Source organism: Heptranchias perlo, chromosome 4 (assembly GCF_035084215.1).
Source record: "Heptranchias perlo isolate sHepPer1 chromosome 4, sHepPer1.hap1, whole genome shotgun sequence".
In the NCBI taxonomy this organism is placed as follows: Eukaryota; Metazoa; Chordata; class Chondrichthyes; order Hexanchiformes; family Hexanchidae; genus Heptranchias; species Heptranchias perlo.
The window spans coordinates 70,082,470-70,097,493 of NC_090328.1; the positions used below are offsets into that span (position 1 = coordinate 70,082,470).

Sequence of the window (15,024 nt, forward strand, 5' to 3'; positions counted from 1 at the left end):
CCTCTCTGTGTTTAGCCTTGATAGGAGATGAGATGCCAGAAGGCCCAGGAGAAGGATGATGGCGAAAGGGGACATGGAAGTGGGGACGCCACTCAAAGCGCTCCCACGTTTCACCCGTTGCCCCCCTCTCAACCAGTACCCGCAATACTGCCTCCTCTCCAGGTGGCCAAGTCTGCCCCTGCACAGCTGTAGGTGGAGCAGTCTTTGGAGGGGCCCTCACAGGCACCGAAACCCAGAGGGCGTCTGCGCAAAGCATCTCATCGGTCAGGGCACGGAAAAGAGCAACCTGCCACTACCTCTGCTGAAGCCACAGGGGTAGCATCACGTAGGAGTTCCCGTAAATGTAAGGCCAAGGTTTTATGAGCACAAAGGGGATGCACAAGGGTGTATGACAGAATGTCATGTTTTTCATTTAGTTTTTTGTTTTGCCAAGCACATTAAAGTTTGTTATCACCGCTACTGCCACGTCTTTGCAAAACTTGTCTGGTTTGTGTAATAATTCCCTTTCCTGAGGATTACCATGAAGACCCACACCTCATGCCACCCATTGGGTCACTGCAGAGTGGGTGTAGGTATATTTGTAGGGGCTCTTTTGTGCAGACGACTGAGAGACGCCGGCGATGTCCCCGGTGGCACCCTGGAAGGATCTTTGACAGCGACAGGTAAGAAGATGGTGCTCGGACCAGCCGGGAGCAGCTCGGCATGAAGGAGGCTGCAGATGTCCACGACTACATGTCAAGTGACTCTGAGCCTCCGTGTGCACTGCTCCAAAGAGAGGTCCAGGAAGTTGAGCCTCGGTCTGTAGAACCTGTGGTGGGGGTAGTGCCTTCTGCGACGCATCTCTCTCTGCGGTTGCCCTCCCTCCTGCTGTGCAGGTGGATGTGTCACAGCACTGTGTTGTGGAGCTCCACGTGTCAGACGGCGTGGCCGGCGATGCTGTTCGTCCTCCGACGAGGTCATGACTGCAGCTATGGTGCCCCCATCCGCAAGATGTATGTTTGAGGGGGTCCGCAAGGTAGGTAAATGTGTCTGCACACCGGAGATGAGGTTCCAAATTTGTGAATTTTTTGTTAGGAGAAGGGTGGTGCAGGCCAAACTTTGTCCAAAGTGACAAGAGTGGCCTCCTGCAATGAGTGAGGGTCTCCCCCCGCACCTGCCAAATGGACCTTTGCAGCTCCCGTAGGCTGGTGCCTACTACACTTCAGTTTCAACTGGGAGTGTTTCCCCCGGTACGGTAAACACGCTCAGTTGAGATGAAAATCCCACCCCTCCTAAAATATCCTCCCAATCAGGTCTGCAAACAACCTGAGCTTTCTAATTAATTGGTTTAAGTGGGGTCCCACCGGCTTTAATTGTTGGTGGGAGTCCCGCGTGCGGGGGCTGCGCGCGCATCTAAGCGTGTCATTGGGGGGAACCCAGAAGTGGGCGGGTTGGAGCCGGGATCTGGACCCGCCCCGGGAATCCCGAATTTTAGCAGCCCCCCCCGCCACGAACGCACCCACTCGGCCATCTGAAAATCCACCCCATGTCTCTATTTATGATGATGTGGCGATGCCGGTGATGGACTGGGGTTGACAATTGTAAACAATTTTACAACACCAAGTTATAGTCCAGCAATTTTATATTAAATTCACAAGCTTTCGGAGGCTTCCTCCTTCGTCAGGTGAACGATGTGAAATTTTTGTTAGAAGGGTGGTGCAGGCCAAACTTTGTCCAAAGTGACAAGAGTGGCCTCCTGCAATGAGTGAGGGTCTCCCCCCGCACCTGCCAAATGGACCTTTGCAGCTCCCGTAGGCTGGTGCCTGCTACACTTCAGTTTCAACTTGGAGTGTTTCCCCCGGTACGGTAAACACGCTCAGTTGAGATGAAAATCCCACCCCTCCTAAAACACCGTTCACATCGTTCACCTGACGAAGGAGGAAGCCTCCGAAAGCTTGTGAATTTAAAATAAAATTGCTGGACTATAACTTGGTGTTGTAAATTTGTTTACTATTTATGATGCCCAGGATCCTGTATGCTTTTTTTAACTGCCTTATCAACTTCTTCTGCCACCTTCAAAGATTTGTGTATGTGAACCCTAGATCTCTCTTTTCTTGCACCCGTTAAAATTGTACCATTTAATTTATATTGCTTCTTCTCATTCTTCCTTCCAAAACGCATCACTTCACACTTCTCTGTATTAAATTTCATCTGTCACGTGTCTGCCCATTTCACCAGTCTATGGCATCCTACCTGTGTACTACATTTTCAAGTTTTGTGTTATCTACAAACTTTGAAATTATGCCCAAATCCAGGCCATTAATATATATCAAAAAGAGTAGTGATCCTAATATCGACTCCTGGGGACACCACTGTATATGTGCGTGTCCTTTCCTGACACACAGAGACATACACTTTTTAGCAGAGGTCACTGGATCATGAGGAGATATTCTGCGTTATTTTGTTTCTGGGGTCACTAAGCCAATTGTGATGTCCCCATCACCAACTTTTAAAGAAAATATATATTACTATTTGTGACATCTACATTTCAAGCTGAAGTAGCATAGATTTGTCACAGATCCTGTGTACACTACAAAATTGACATAAAATATGTATCTACTTTTTTAGTGTTCCATAGTTCAAATAAAAAAGCAGCACAATATAAAGGACAGCACAGCATTTAATAGTGCAAATTACCATTTTTTAAGGTTATGTAAAGTTTCACATATTTTTACATAAGGAAGGATTAACAGCATTTTTTCAAAGTAATAATGCCTTAAGGGACACAGTAGCAGAGGGCATTGGTTAACCATGGCAGCTGGACAGAGCAGCAAGTATAGCTACTAATAAGGTGTTGTTTCCTCCTTTAGTGATGCTGCAGCGTCTGCCCAAGCATGGACATGTTCTCTAACTGTTGGGCATCTTTAATTCCCTAACATAATATATATATATATAAACAGCAGTTTTCTTGGATTCAGAAGTCTCTATCAAAAGAGATAGTGCAGAATCTACATTAAGATAGCATTGCACAATTTGACAGTGATCCTAATTCGAATCTTTTTAAATTCCTCGCAACTAATATGACACAGAAAGGAGGAGAATGTTAAGTCACTTATAATGTGGGAAAAATGTGCCCTTTTAAAAACACCTTAATCGTTCTTGCACTCACTTTAGGTAGTCTATTTTCACGTCCCAGTGAAGAGAGAACTCATCCATTAAAATGGCTCATTTAGTTATACTGTATGGCAGTGTAACTTACCTAAAGTACACTTTAATAGAAAAATACTACAGAAAATGTAATGGGTAATATCTGACCTGCAAGATGCTGTTAACTACATTGCATTTTCTCACAATATTTAAGCACAATTATGAGAGAATATTACAGAGATGTTGATACAATAACATTTCTGGTGGTATTCATTTACAATAATCTACTGACCATGAACTTTTGAACGCAAAAAGTAAGAGTATGTAGAATTTACTGAAAGACTAAATTTCCATTACACTTTTCAGAACATGCATAAGATTCCAACACATATTAGTTGAAAGTTTTGTAAGTCACCAGTAACAGTTTATTGCCTGGGATGTCACTTGAAATGCCATAGCATACAAGGCTACGGGCCAAATGCTGGAATATGGGATTAGAGTAGACAGGGCTGATGGCCGGCGCGGACACGATGGGCCAAAGGGCCTCTATCCGTGCTGTATAACTCTATGACTCTATGACTCTATGTAGCTTGCGTGTATATGGAAAAAGTGCTGGAAGCACACCCATGATCTACTGAACTACTCAAACCTCAGTGAGTAATGACTTTCAAAAACACCAGTTGGAGGATTTGTGTAGATAACCTATGGGAAGAGGGCGAGAGTGAATATAATCTTTGGGAGGAGGGGCTCAGAACACTCTCATTGGGTAAGTGATTAGGTCATGAAAGTGGATTAAGTTGGGACTTCTACTGAAAACAATAAACCCCACTCCAAATGTAATTGTAACCCTGCCCAGGGCATGATGCATCCTTATTGCTGTTCTTTAATGCAAGTAGATGTTAGAAATCTTGAATGTTGCAGAAAAGCATTACAGAAATTTAAGGAATGACAAATATATATACATTAAGAAAATAATCTTATTTTAAACTTGGATGCAAATTTTTTCCAAATTGTTATTTAATTTACATTAACTAAGGCCCACCCTAGAAATCTGTAAGAGTCTTTTTAAAAGCACTGTCATACTAATAAGCTAAAGAACACTCACGGGTAAATGACTCATGAAAGACAGATATAGCTTTATCAGATCAACATAAGCTCACTAAAATTACCAGTTAAGCTCAGAGTATTGCATCTAAACTTTTCTAATTTCCAAAAAAAATTACTTGAGCTCAGGAAGTAAGACTTCTTTTCAAAAATAACATTTTTAAAAATGCTAATTTATCTTGGCAGCCATCATTGTAGATGGCTATCTGTTAAAGGAAATCTCCATGTTATATTGCACAGTTAGCAGATTCAGAGAAAGTTTAAAAATCCAATTAATCAGATTTTGATTTCAGGAAGCAACCAAAACAAAGCAATACAATTTTTGAAACTATAACAAGTTGAAGAATAAAAAAAGCACTTCAAAAGGATAACAAAATTGAATGCACAGTAACTCATAATAAATCCCCAATTTAAGAAAAGATTTGGGATGAATCCTATGCCGGTGAGTTGCCAATCTCAGTCGTACTGCTGAGGAAAGGGAAAGGCTACTGTGATGTGGGTCCTACCAACTGATTTACAAATGGCAATTATGGAGGTTTGTGAATAGGGATTTGTACCCTGAAAAAATATTCCTAAAAATAAAATCTACACAAGATAAAATAATTATGGACATTCTGCTCTGAACTCAATAAGATTTCCAAGACTACCCTTTTCCATGCTGAATGTTGACAAATGACATTAATAGTGGATCTAAATTACCTAAAGAGAAATAGCATTGTTTTAATGCTAATCTGGCACACATGGATTGTTTCAAATATGGAAAAAAATTAATGGATATAATTTTTTTTTAATCCCACAAATTGACTTTATTTAACATGAGAGGATAGAACCTTTTCCAAAATTTCATTCAGTGTGTGTCACAGTAAATGACTCTCGTAGTTTTACTGATGAATAAGCTGTCCTAATTCACAAAGCATGCTGGTGCTTGTAGTCTATTTTATGGAAGATACCATTAAAATGGAAAAGCACTGTTTTTGCTTTTCTTATCAACTCATCCATATCTAATCTTGCTGCCGTAATACCTTCATATCCCTGTTGATAGTGTTCCTTTAAAAAAAACGCCAATGATGAATCTGTCATTTATGTCTACTTAAGCTTGTTCAGTAAACCATATCATTCTTGTTGTTGCATTTAGTTCTTATGCAATTTATTTTCCCCTTAGTAAAATTGATTAAAGGTAGCCCAATAGCTCTACCATTAGTGTTAACACTTCGGGATGAAATAATTAATTTTAGCAATACTCAATCCTCTGCCACAAATTGTTTGCTGGGCAATCAGACTGCTTTGTGCTTCTGAACATCGCTACGAAAATCATGCAAAAGTTGGGTCTGGACACTCCAACATATTTCAGTCTCCCAACTAACTAAAAATAAACATATCCTTTGGAACAATGGACTGATTTTTACTTACAGAAATCTCAAGCTCAAAAGCTAAACAAACCAGATAAGATCATTATATGTTTTATTCAAGGCCATTATTGCCGATCCCTAGTTGCCTGTGAGAAGGTGATGGGCCTTCTTGAACTGCTGCAGTCCGTGTAATGAAGGTGCTTCCACAATTCTGTTAGGCAGGGAGTTCCAGGATTTTGACCCAGCGACGATGAAGGAATGGCCATATATGTCCAAGTCAGAAAGGTGAGTGACTTGGAGGGGAACTTGGGGAAAAAAAAGCAAAAATTATAATGCAGTTTTTAGGGAATAAATTGAAATAATAGAGAACAACAAAAAAGAAAAAAAACAGGTAGAAGAAAAAAAAATTATGACGCTGTTTTTAATTACAATTATTTAAGCATGTGTATTTTAGTTATATTACAGTAATAAAGCTATTCTGACATATCAGCAGTACTGAGAAGGGATTTCTATTGTCACAGTGCATAAGCTGATGTGTTTGAAAAATGGCTAACTCAAAGCGAACATAATTCCCTGGAATTGCTGGTTTTGTGAGGGTAGAACTCCTAAGTCCTTTGTAACTCTACCCTTGATTGAAGTTCGATTTCACCGGTTCTCATTGCATGGATGCAGAATACCTAGGGCCAGATCTGAACCTCCTACAAATGACCCCACCCTCTCAATTGAAGGTGGCAACAGTAAGTGTCCTTGAAACAAATTTATAAATGATATATTTTATAAATAACTATATTGTAAATAATTGTTTTGATGAGGCTAATTTTCTAGTTTGCCACAACAGAATCAGTTGAAAAAAAAAGAAATCATCTCCACTCCACTCTACACAAATACTACACAAGAAAAATAATTTGTTGAGGAAGTGTGCATAAAACACAGCATGATAAAACTTCTAAAGCCTTTCTTACATGATTTAGCTATGTCAGGAAGAGGTAATTAAACAGAAAGTCTAATATTGAACTCTACAAAAAGCAAATAAGTGTTTTGAAGTTTCAAATGAACAGCTCTTCTTTTCCCCTCTCTATTAACTTGCAAAGACGTGAAACAATCTGTAAATAAAACTCACATCGGGGGCTTTCTCCAATCAGTAATCTTATGCAAAAGGTCTCATTTCAAAAAGTGGTGCTCATTTTACTGCTCACTGTAAAGGGGGTGGAGGCACTAATATTTTAATTTGGCATCTGGAGAATCCCTTTAAATATGGCAATATTAATGCAGTGTTAGTTTTTTTTAATGTACAATTATTTTGAAATAAAAGTTCTTTAAGTAGATGTGTATTATTGCCCCTTATCATAATATTCCTTATGACATTCTATTCACAGGCACAACTGTTAGTCCCAGTTAACGACTCACAGAAATAACACTTCATAAAATAAACATGAACAATCAACATGTAAACAGATAGTTATGAATTAATGAAGGAAGTTAATTGGTTCTGTTGCTAGTCAGAAAACAAAAATCGTATGCGGTACTTGGGAGTCCACGCTCAACCGATTACTCCACGTGTTTATTGAGTGTTGTTTCAGCTCTGGGTAAAAATAGCAAAAAAGAAATAGATGACATCATACTTGCAGCAATAACATTAAACAAAAAAGCACAAGAAGGAAGTCCACAAACAGTATCTATTTTGTACAATATCGTGTTTTTTTAAAATTGGGGTGAAGGAGCAAGGGCACAGCAAGTTCAACCATTACTGCGCTGACTGTGGTTAGGGACATGTTAAGAGTGGGGTCAACTTCAAATGCAGTGCCGTATTTGATTTTCTCCTCATGGTACAGCAGTGCAAATTTCTCCAAGTACGTACAATTATTCTTGTTTTAAAAGAGTTGTACAAATACAGACTCCTGGCGCAGAGCATGTCAGGAATTCGGGGCATGTCCTCTTTTTCTCCTGAAGGTTTTGACTCCTGGCTGGGGTACCGTTCCATGGATGTTGGTCGTGCCTTGGTACCTCATCCAAGTGGCCACTATTCATGAGTGAACCTGGACAGTAAGGGTCAACGGGCTATTTTGATGATGAGGAGCATCATAACTGAGTTTGATCCTATTCTTGCCCTTGTTACATTGAGTCTACAGCACAGAAACAGGCCATTCAGCCCAACTGGTCCATGCCGGCATTTATGCTCCATACGAGTCTCCCACCTCCCTATTTCATCTAACCCTATCAGCATACTCTTCTATTCCTTTCTCCCCCATGTGCTTATCTAGCTTTCCCTTAAATGCATCTATGCTATTTACCTCAACTTCTCCTTGTGGTAGCGGGTTCCACATTCTTACCACTCTTTGGGTAAAGAAATTTCTCCTGAATTCCCTATTGGATTTATTAGTGACCATCTTATAATGGAGACCTCTAGTTTTGGTCTCCCCCACAAGTGGAAACATTTTCTCTATTCTACCCTATCAAATCCTTTCATTATCTTAAAGACCTCTACTGTGTACAGTTCTGGTCACCCTATTATAGAAAGGATATTATTAAACTGGAAAGAGTGCAGAAAAGATTTACTAGGATGCTACCGGGACTTGATGGTTTGACTTATAGGGAGAGGTTGGAGAGTAGGAGGTTTAGGGGTGATCTTATAGAAGTCTATAAAATAATGAGGGGCATAGATAAGGTAGATAGTCAAAATCTTTTCCCAAAGGTAGGGGAGTCTATAACGAGGGGGCATTGATTTAAGGTGAGAGGGGAGAGATACAAAAGGGTCCAGAGGGGCAATTTTTTCACTCAAAGGGTGGTGAGTGTCTGGAACGAGCTGCCAGAGGCAGTAGTAGAGGCAGGTACAATTTTATCTTTTAAAAAGCATTTGGACAGTTACATGGGTATAGAGGGATATGGGCCAAGTGCAAGCAATTGGGACTAGCTTAGTGGTATAAACTGGGCGACATGGACATGTTGGGCCGAAGGGCCTGTTTCCATGTTGTAAACTTCTATGATTCTATGATTTTAGGTCATCCTGATCACATGTGTTTCCAACAATCACTGGTTAGTGATCGGCAATGCAGGTTTATCTTCCTTCCCTAACCATGGGGTGCAGAAACCAATTACAGTGCCAGTACTGCCACCCAACTGAGATAAGCTAACTCAGCACACGTCAAACCTGGTGCCTTCTTAGTCTGAATGGCCCAGTTGCTCACTGGATAAACTCACCAAAACGTCTGAGAAGCTAAAAATATGAAAATGAGGAATGGTAATACTTTGCAACAAATGTCAGCATTAAGCATTTTGAAATGTACATACACATTACAGCCATCCTTTTAAATTATCGACTCAACTGCAGAACGCTTGTGTACAAGTGTAATATTTTTATTCTTTACAATCTTTAGTATGTTAGTTTGTCAAATTGAGAAAGCTGAATAAAGCTTTCCTGATAACATAGCTTGTTAAGATAATTGAGTAGCTGACCCATACAGATCAGGTTCCATCCCTGGGCTGTGCTGCAGGTTAGTCTCTGTGCCCCTGGGTTAGGGAGGGAAAAATAGGCCAGGGTTTCCACTCCCAATTACAATCCAGAAACCTCTGCTGGGAGTGGTTCTCGGAAGACAGTATTGTACTTGACTGTGATGCCCCTCCCAGGGCCATACATGAAGAATATCCATTGGGCAAAGTACCAAAGAACAACTGATGACTTTAGAATCATACCTTAGCAAGCCAATGCTTTGGGGGGGGGGGGGGAAGAGTGGGGATAAACTTGGAAGAAGCAAGAAGAAAAGGAACAAAGGCGAACAAACAGGGGAGTGGGACTAATTGGATAGCTCTTTCAAAGAGCCAGCACAGGCACAATGGGCCGAATGACCTCCTTCTGTGCTGTATCATTCTATGATTCTATGAACAACAATTAAAGCTAAATTCTGTGCTGTAGAATGAATATCTACTGTGAACTGAAACTGATGTGTTTGGAATACAGAATGGCCTCTACTAGCAGTCCTGTAAATTGCTGGGTTTCCCACAGCTGTGGAATCATTCCTATTTACATTGTGGGGCATATACTATAGTGTTGGTGGCAGTCAGTAACTGCGCGTGAGCAAGCACTAGCATTTGAAAGTCAAAACTTACAACTTTTTTTCTGATTGATGGACCTGTCCTGTTGACTCACTAAATACATGTGTCACCTAGTATGGAACAGAGTTATACTGACCTGGAAAATCCTGAGTTCAATTTTTGGTCTCAATTCAGTTAGCTGATCTTAACCAGTGGCAAGCCGTTTTGCTAAAATTGACCTCAGCATCCCTAAATTATTGAGGGGATTTTAAAAAAATCTGATCATTATCCAGTGATATCTGCCAGAAATGCGGATATGAGAATGTCAGGAAAGGATAGGATTGGGCCCATCCTCTCCTGCACAATTGAATACCCTGCTACCACTCATTGTCAAGGGACACATATGAACGGTACCAAAGGCTATCAGACCATGTGAAAGTACACCCAGCATAAATCACTTTAGAGGAGTGATTCTTTAGAGGAGAAGGGAGAGAATTGGAAAAAAAATTTCTAATCTTGGTTTAAAATGTTCAAAATTCAGTGCAAGTTCTGGTTCATTCAAGGAATGAATCTAATATCATAAACATTGTTGTTTTCACGATTGGTTATATTCTGTTATTTTCCTGCTACCATGATGTCTTACCTGCACAATGATGTATCCTGAACGTTGAATGAATATTGCTGAGATAGATGTAGGTAATCTCTACTGCACAATCATTTGATTGGGCGAGTCTTTCATATAAAGTTGCTTATTCTAAATGCTAAATCCACCTGTTTTGGCAGCAGAAGCAGAGGGTATTGTGGCTCAAATAGATTTTGTTGTTGATTTCATGTCACCAACATGCTGTACTTCAGAAGAATGATCAGCCTTATGATTCTAATGAAAATAGCATCCACCATAGTAGATGGGCTCAAACTGGCTTTTAAATATTTAAATGGATTACTTTTCAAATTGGCTAAACTAACTGTTCAACAGCATTTACATCTGTCCACTGACAAAAGGAAGACTATTGAAGAATCATCTTTGCACATAAAGATGACAGGACTATTCCTACTACAGACTGCAGGGCTATTCTGAATTGTTTAGCATGAAAAAATTGCATAGACTTTTCTCAATAGTTTGAAGAGAAGTGAAGAAGTCAGCTCCTTTTCCAAGAGGACGGTAACATTGATTGAAAAAACTGGGAGGGGATATTATGATTCTGAAATTAACCAAGAAGTTTATGCCAATGAATCCATAAAACGTAATACAACAAATTACTGTACAGAACAACACAACACAGAATACTAGGTAGAACTGGACAGGCATGCAGAGTGACCACAAAACACTGATTTATTCCAATCATATTATCCTTACTCCTGTTCCTCTGAAGGTGCTTCTGATTCAATCGACAGTCTGCTAGTTCTATGGTAACAAAAATAAAAAAAACAACAAAAACAAAGGGAACAATAAGCAAGATTGGTTTGTTAACATGCTAGAAACAATACAGTCCAATTAGCCAATCCTGAACAATTCTGAAACAGAGGGTATAATATGTATCTGACAGATGGAATCAAACAACACATGAATAATGCAATTGCAGGTATCTTGTCAGGTCAGCCAATTGAATTAAAAAATAATGAATAAAAGTTGAGTATGTTTCTATTTTCTTCAGAGGGGAGGCAAAGTTTTGTGTTCGTCATAGTGGGCATTATTATTAAGCACTCCATGGGCAAGGACCGCATACACAGAAACCTTTAACTATGTTTAAGAGCCTCCAAATCATGGATAGAATTTCTGTTTGCCCAATATGGAGTGCATACTCCCTCCCTACAAGGGCACACCCCCATTTATCTAATTTCAAAGAACTTAACAGGATAGCAGAGCTAAGGCACTGGGGGCCAAAGTGTGCACAGGAATACCAGTGGAATTTAACCAGCTAATATTGTACAGCCTACTAGCTGAGATCACTAGTAAGCTGCCCATGATTGTCCAGCCAGGACTACCCTATCTGTCAGGGCATTGATTTGCAGGGTTATCTGGAACTGAGCAGGTGGAATCCTAGCCCCAGTGACAAGTCTATCCCTCCATGATCTAGTAATGAGCCAGGCTGGTTGGGCAATTATCAGCAGTACCTTAGACTTGCCGAGCTCAGAATTCTGCCAGAGGGTCGACTTGTTTCCAAACTTTCATTGCCAGTGGTGTCATGTCAAAATCAAGAAGATTCCTGTTACCTCTCCCACCCTGTCCTCCATCTAATCTGCCCCCACCCTGCCCCCGAATGGATAATCATTAGTTATCATTAAACAACCTGACAAATGCAGGTTTGAACCTTAGCTAACAGCAGATAACAGGGGCTCCTCATGAACAGCATTCACCATAAAATATGTTACCTTCCTCCTGACCACAGCTTGGACATACATTATCTTCCAGCAAATGGTGGTTCCCCCTAGTGGAGGTGGAGAGCTTCAGCAGTACTTGATTCAACCTCTGCAACCCAAACATGGTAAGCACTGAATTCTACATATGATTATGTGTACTCCTATTTCCCAAAGGTAATGCCTTCCAGCAGCTGTCATTCAGGGTCTCAACATTTCCTCATCAATTATACAATGGACAGATGCCTTCTGTGTGCTGGAAGTACCTACACAGGGTAGCCTGCAATGTGCCGGCCACCTTGGTGCTCTAATCATTCAGGTCCAGTGCCAAATATCACCCTTGCTTTTCATCAACTGCTTAATCCAGGTCCTCATGATAGCATTTGACAGAGTTGTGCCCTGAGACTCAATCCTTCTCCAGGGTATTCAGTAACTGGTGCACGCTGGGTTCCTTCCTCCATGCTATCATTTCCTCCTTCTTGACTCAAATTCACCTTACAGCTTGGTCCTGTTCCTCATACATTGCTTAGAGAAATCACTTCCATTGCATGCCTACAGAGTCCTGACCATGAAAGATAACTGTTTGGGCAAATATATGCCACAACTTTAATCTGTATTTGGGACTTTGCAGTCATTGAAAAATGAAAGCTGACATGACCAAGTTCTCTTTGCCACTTCTTAATGTGGGTCTGAAGGATGGTGTGCAGGTTGAATCAACAATTGGGATAGATGGAGATAAATTGTTATTGCCAGTTTTTAAAAAATCGAAGACACCACCAGAGCCAGTCCAAACAGTTCAATATTAGGGAATACCTTATCTCCCTCAGATTTCCCCTCTTTCTACTATCTTCAGGTTTATAAAATCCAAGCTTCATATCAGCTAATCACTACTTCCTGATTTACCCGTCTTTTTATTAATCTTTAGTGACTTCATAGCTGGAGTTGACAATGATCCATGAGTTACTATGGTATGCAAATAAAACAATTTTTAAATCTAATGGTTCATTGACATTAAAGATCACTGCAGAACAACAAATTAGACAATATGAAACAATTCTGAATGCAAACAAATGAGCTCTTTTTAACTAGAATGGTTTGATATTCTGGTAAGCCACATAATTGATTCCATGCTTAATTTCTCTCATTAAGAGAGAGTCAAAGTTTCTGTAATGCGTTCAGAAAATTATAGGCTTAATGATAAATATTATGAGATGTCAAAACTGTGATAAAGCAAAGTATTTTGTTCATGTACATTTTTGTCCTGTCTTTCTTTACAGTATTTTCATAGTTAAAACTAGGTTTACTTAAAGAAATAACCCATCAAGAACTGAGTATTTTATTATGCTATTGTATCCATTGCCAAAGACAAAACAGCTGGATTGAAACCAGTTGGCTTTAAAATGTTAATATTCATTAATTGAAGTCATTTAGATTGATGTTATCAGACGCACTTCCTAATAGCTGCTTGTTTTATTCTGCAAATGGTTTTGTATCTGGCACCGAATGGATAGTTCCTGGGTCTGCAAACATTCTCTATGTCTTTAATTCTAAGTATGACTGGCATCTTTATTTGATTTTGAAAGATTTTTAATAAGTCATTCGCAGGATATGGGAATCACTGGCAAGGCCAGCATCTTATTGCTCATCTCTAGTTGCCCTGAGTCGTGGTTTGATACAACTGAGTGGTTTGCTAGGCCATTTCAGAGGGTAGTTAAGAGTCAACCATGTTGACTGGAGTCAAATATAGGCCAGACCAGGTTTCATTTCCTAAAAGGACATTAGTGAACCAGTTGGGTTTTTACAACAATCCCATAGCTTCATGGTCACTTTTACTGGTATCAGCTTTTCATTCCCAGATTTTTTTTAAAACTGAATTCAAATGGGATTTCACTCACGTTCAGATACATATTTGATTTAATTTGATCCTGGCTAAAATTCAGAGCTTTGACAATTCTTTAAAGGCCATCGAGATATGGACTTAAGATAGGCTTGACAGCTCTGGTTGGAGACATTCTGAGCATGACATCTAACCATGTGATGTCGATCACGTGGCATTCGATCACGTGGCTTCTACAAATGTTATTGCATTTGCCGTAGAAAGGTTGGGTCCCCTGCAGTTGAGTATTTTTGCTTGTGGTTTCACTCCAGCAGCTGTTGAGCAACAAGTTCCAAGAAACAGGAGGCCACCCATGAGCCAGCGAAGAGGGGAATCCGAAAGTGAGGGAGTGATTCGCAGAGGGTAAACCAAAGGTGGGAGGAACTTTCATTCCACCAGTATCTAATGGTAACTCACTGAAATTGTACTGATAACAATAATAAAGTGGTAACACTAAGATTCCCCGCATAACCAACAGTAATACAATAACTCATTGATAGTCTATATGTAATTGGTAATGATAGATGTAATGCCCTGATATTCTACCTGTAACTAGCAGTAATCCTATAACCCGCTGATATTAACCCTGAAACCATAGCAAGAATCCCCCTGCACTGCACAAGGTGTGGTCAAGCTTCCCCAGTCAATGCCACTTTTAATAGGAAGAGAGATCAAGCCTATTTCCTTGGACCCTGGTTTGGACTCCGATTTTACATGAAGGTGACAACTCTGAACTGGGAACCTCAGTCAGAGCCGATCTGTACTTGGACTTCACGTATCAAAACTGGGCTGCACAGGCCGACCTGAACCGAAACCACAAAGGGCAGTTGGCTTAGTGTTTGGGGCAATACCCACCAGGGCACATTGTCCTAAACTCAGTTCAACACCAACATTTCTAAACTACTCCCTGAACTCGGACTCGATAAAGGAAAGTTTTCATAGAATTATAGAAATTACAGCACAGGAAGCGGCCATTCGACCCCTGGTGCTGGCGTTCTCTCCTGTAACGCCATTCCCCCCCGCCTAAGATCTTTTTATATTCTTCCTTTTCATATATCCCATTCTCTTCGAAATGAAGTTTTAGCCTCTACCTCAATAGCCACACAAGGTGAAGGTCTAATAGCCCTCAGTTCAAGAACCTTCCTCCTCCCTTCCACCTTGTTTCTTCCAATGAGAATCCTT

General features: G+C 40.4%; 1 protein-coding gene across 4 annotated transcripts in view; it reads right to left on the reverse strand.

Moving 5' to 3' along the window:
- Window positions 1-2,641: 2,641 nt before the first annotated feature.
- The window catches only part of LOC137321007 (protein prune homolog 2-like), a 132,951-nt gene continuing 120,568 nt past the window's right edge, over window positions 2,642-15,024 (reverse strand). For 2 of the 4 annotated variants that reach the window (XM_067983100.1, XM_067983099.1), the window contains 2 exons: window positions 10,966-11,013; window positions 2,642-7,161 (listed from right to left, as the gene is read on the reverse strand). In XM_067983100.1, coding sequence (XP_067839201.1) covers window positions 7,128-7,161; window positions 10,966-11,013 — 82 coding nt within the window. In that variant the 3' untranslated portion in view covers window positions 2,642-7,127. The remainder of the gene's footprint in view (window positions 7,162-10,965; window positions 11,014-15,024) is intronic. The other 2 variants (XM_067983103.1, XM_067983102.1) reach the window with 1 other exon arrangement.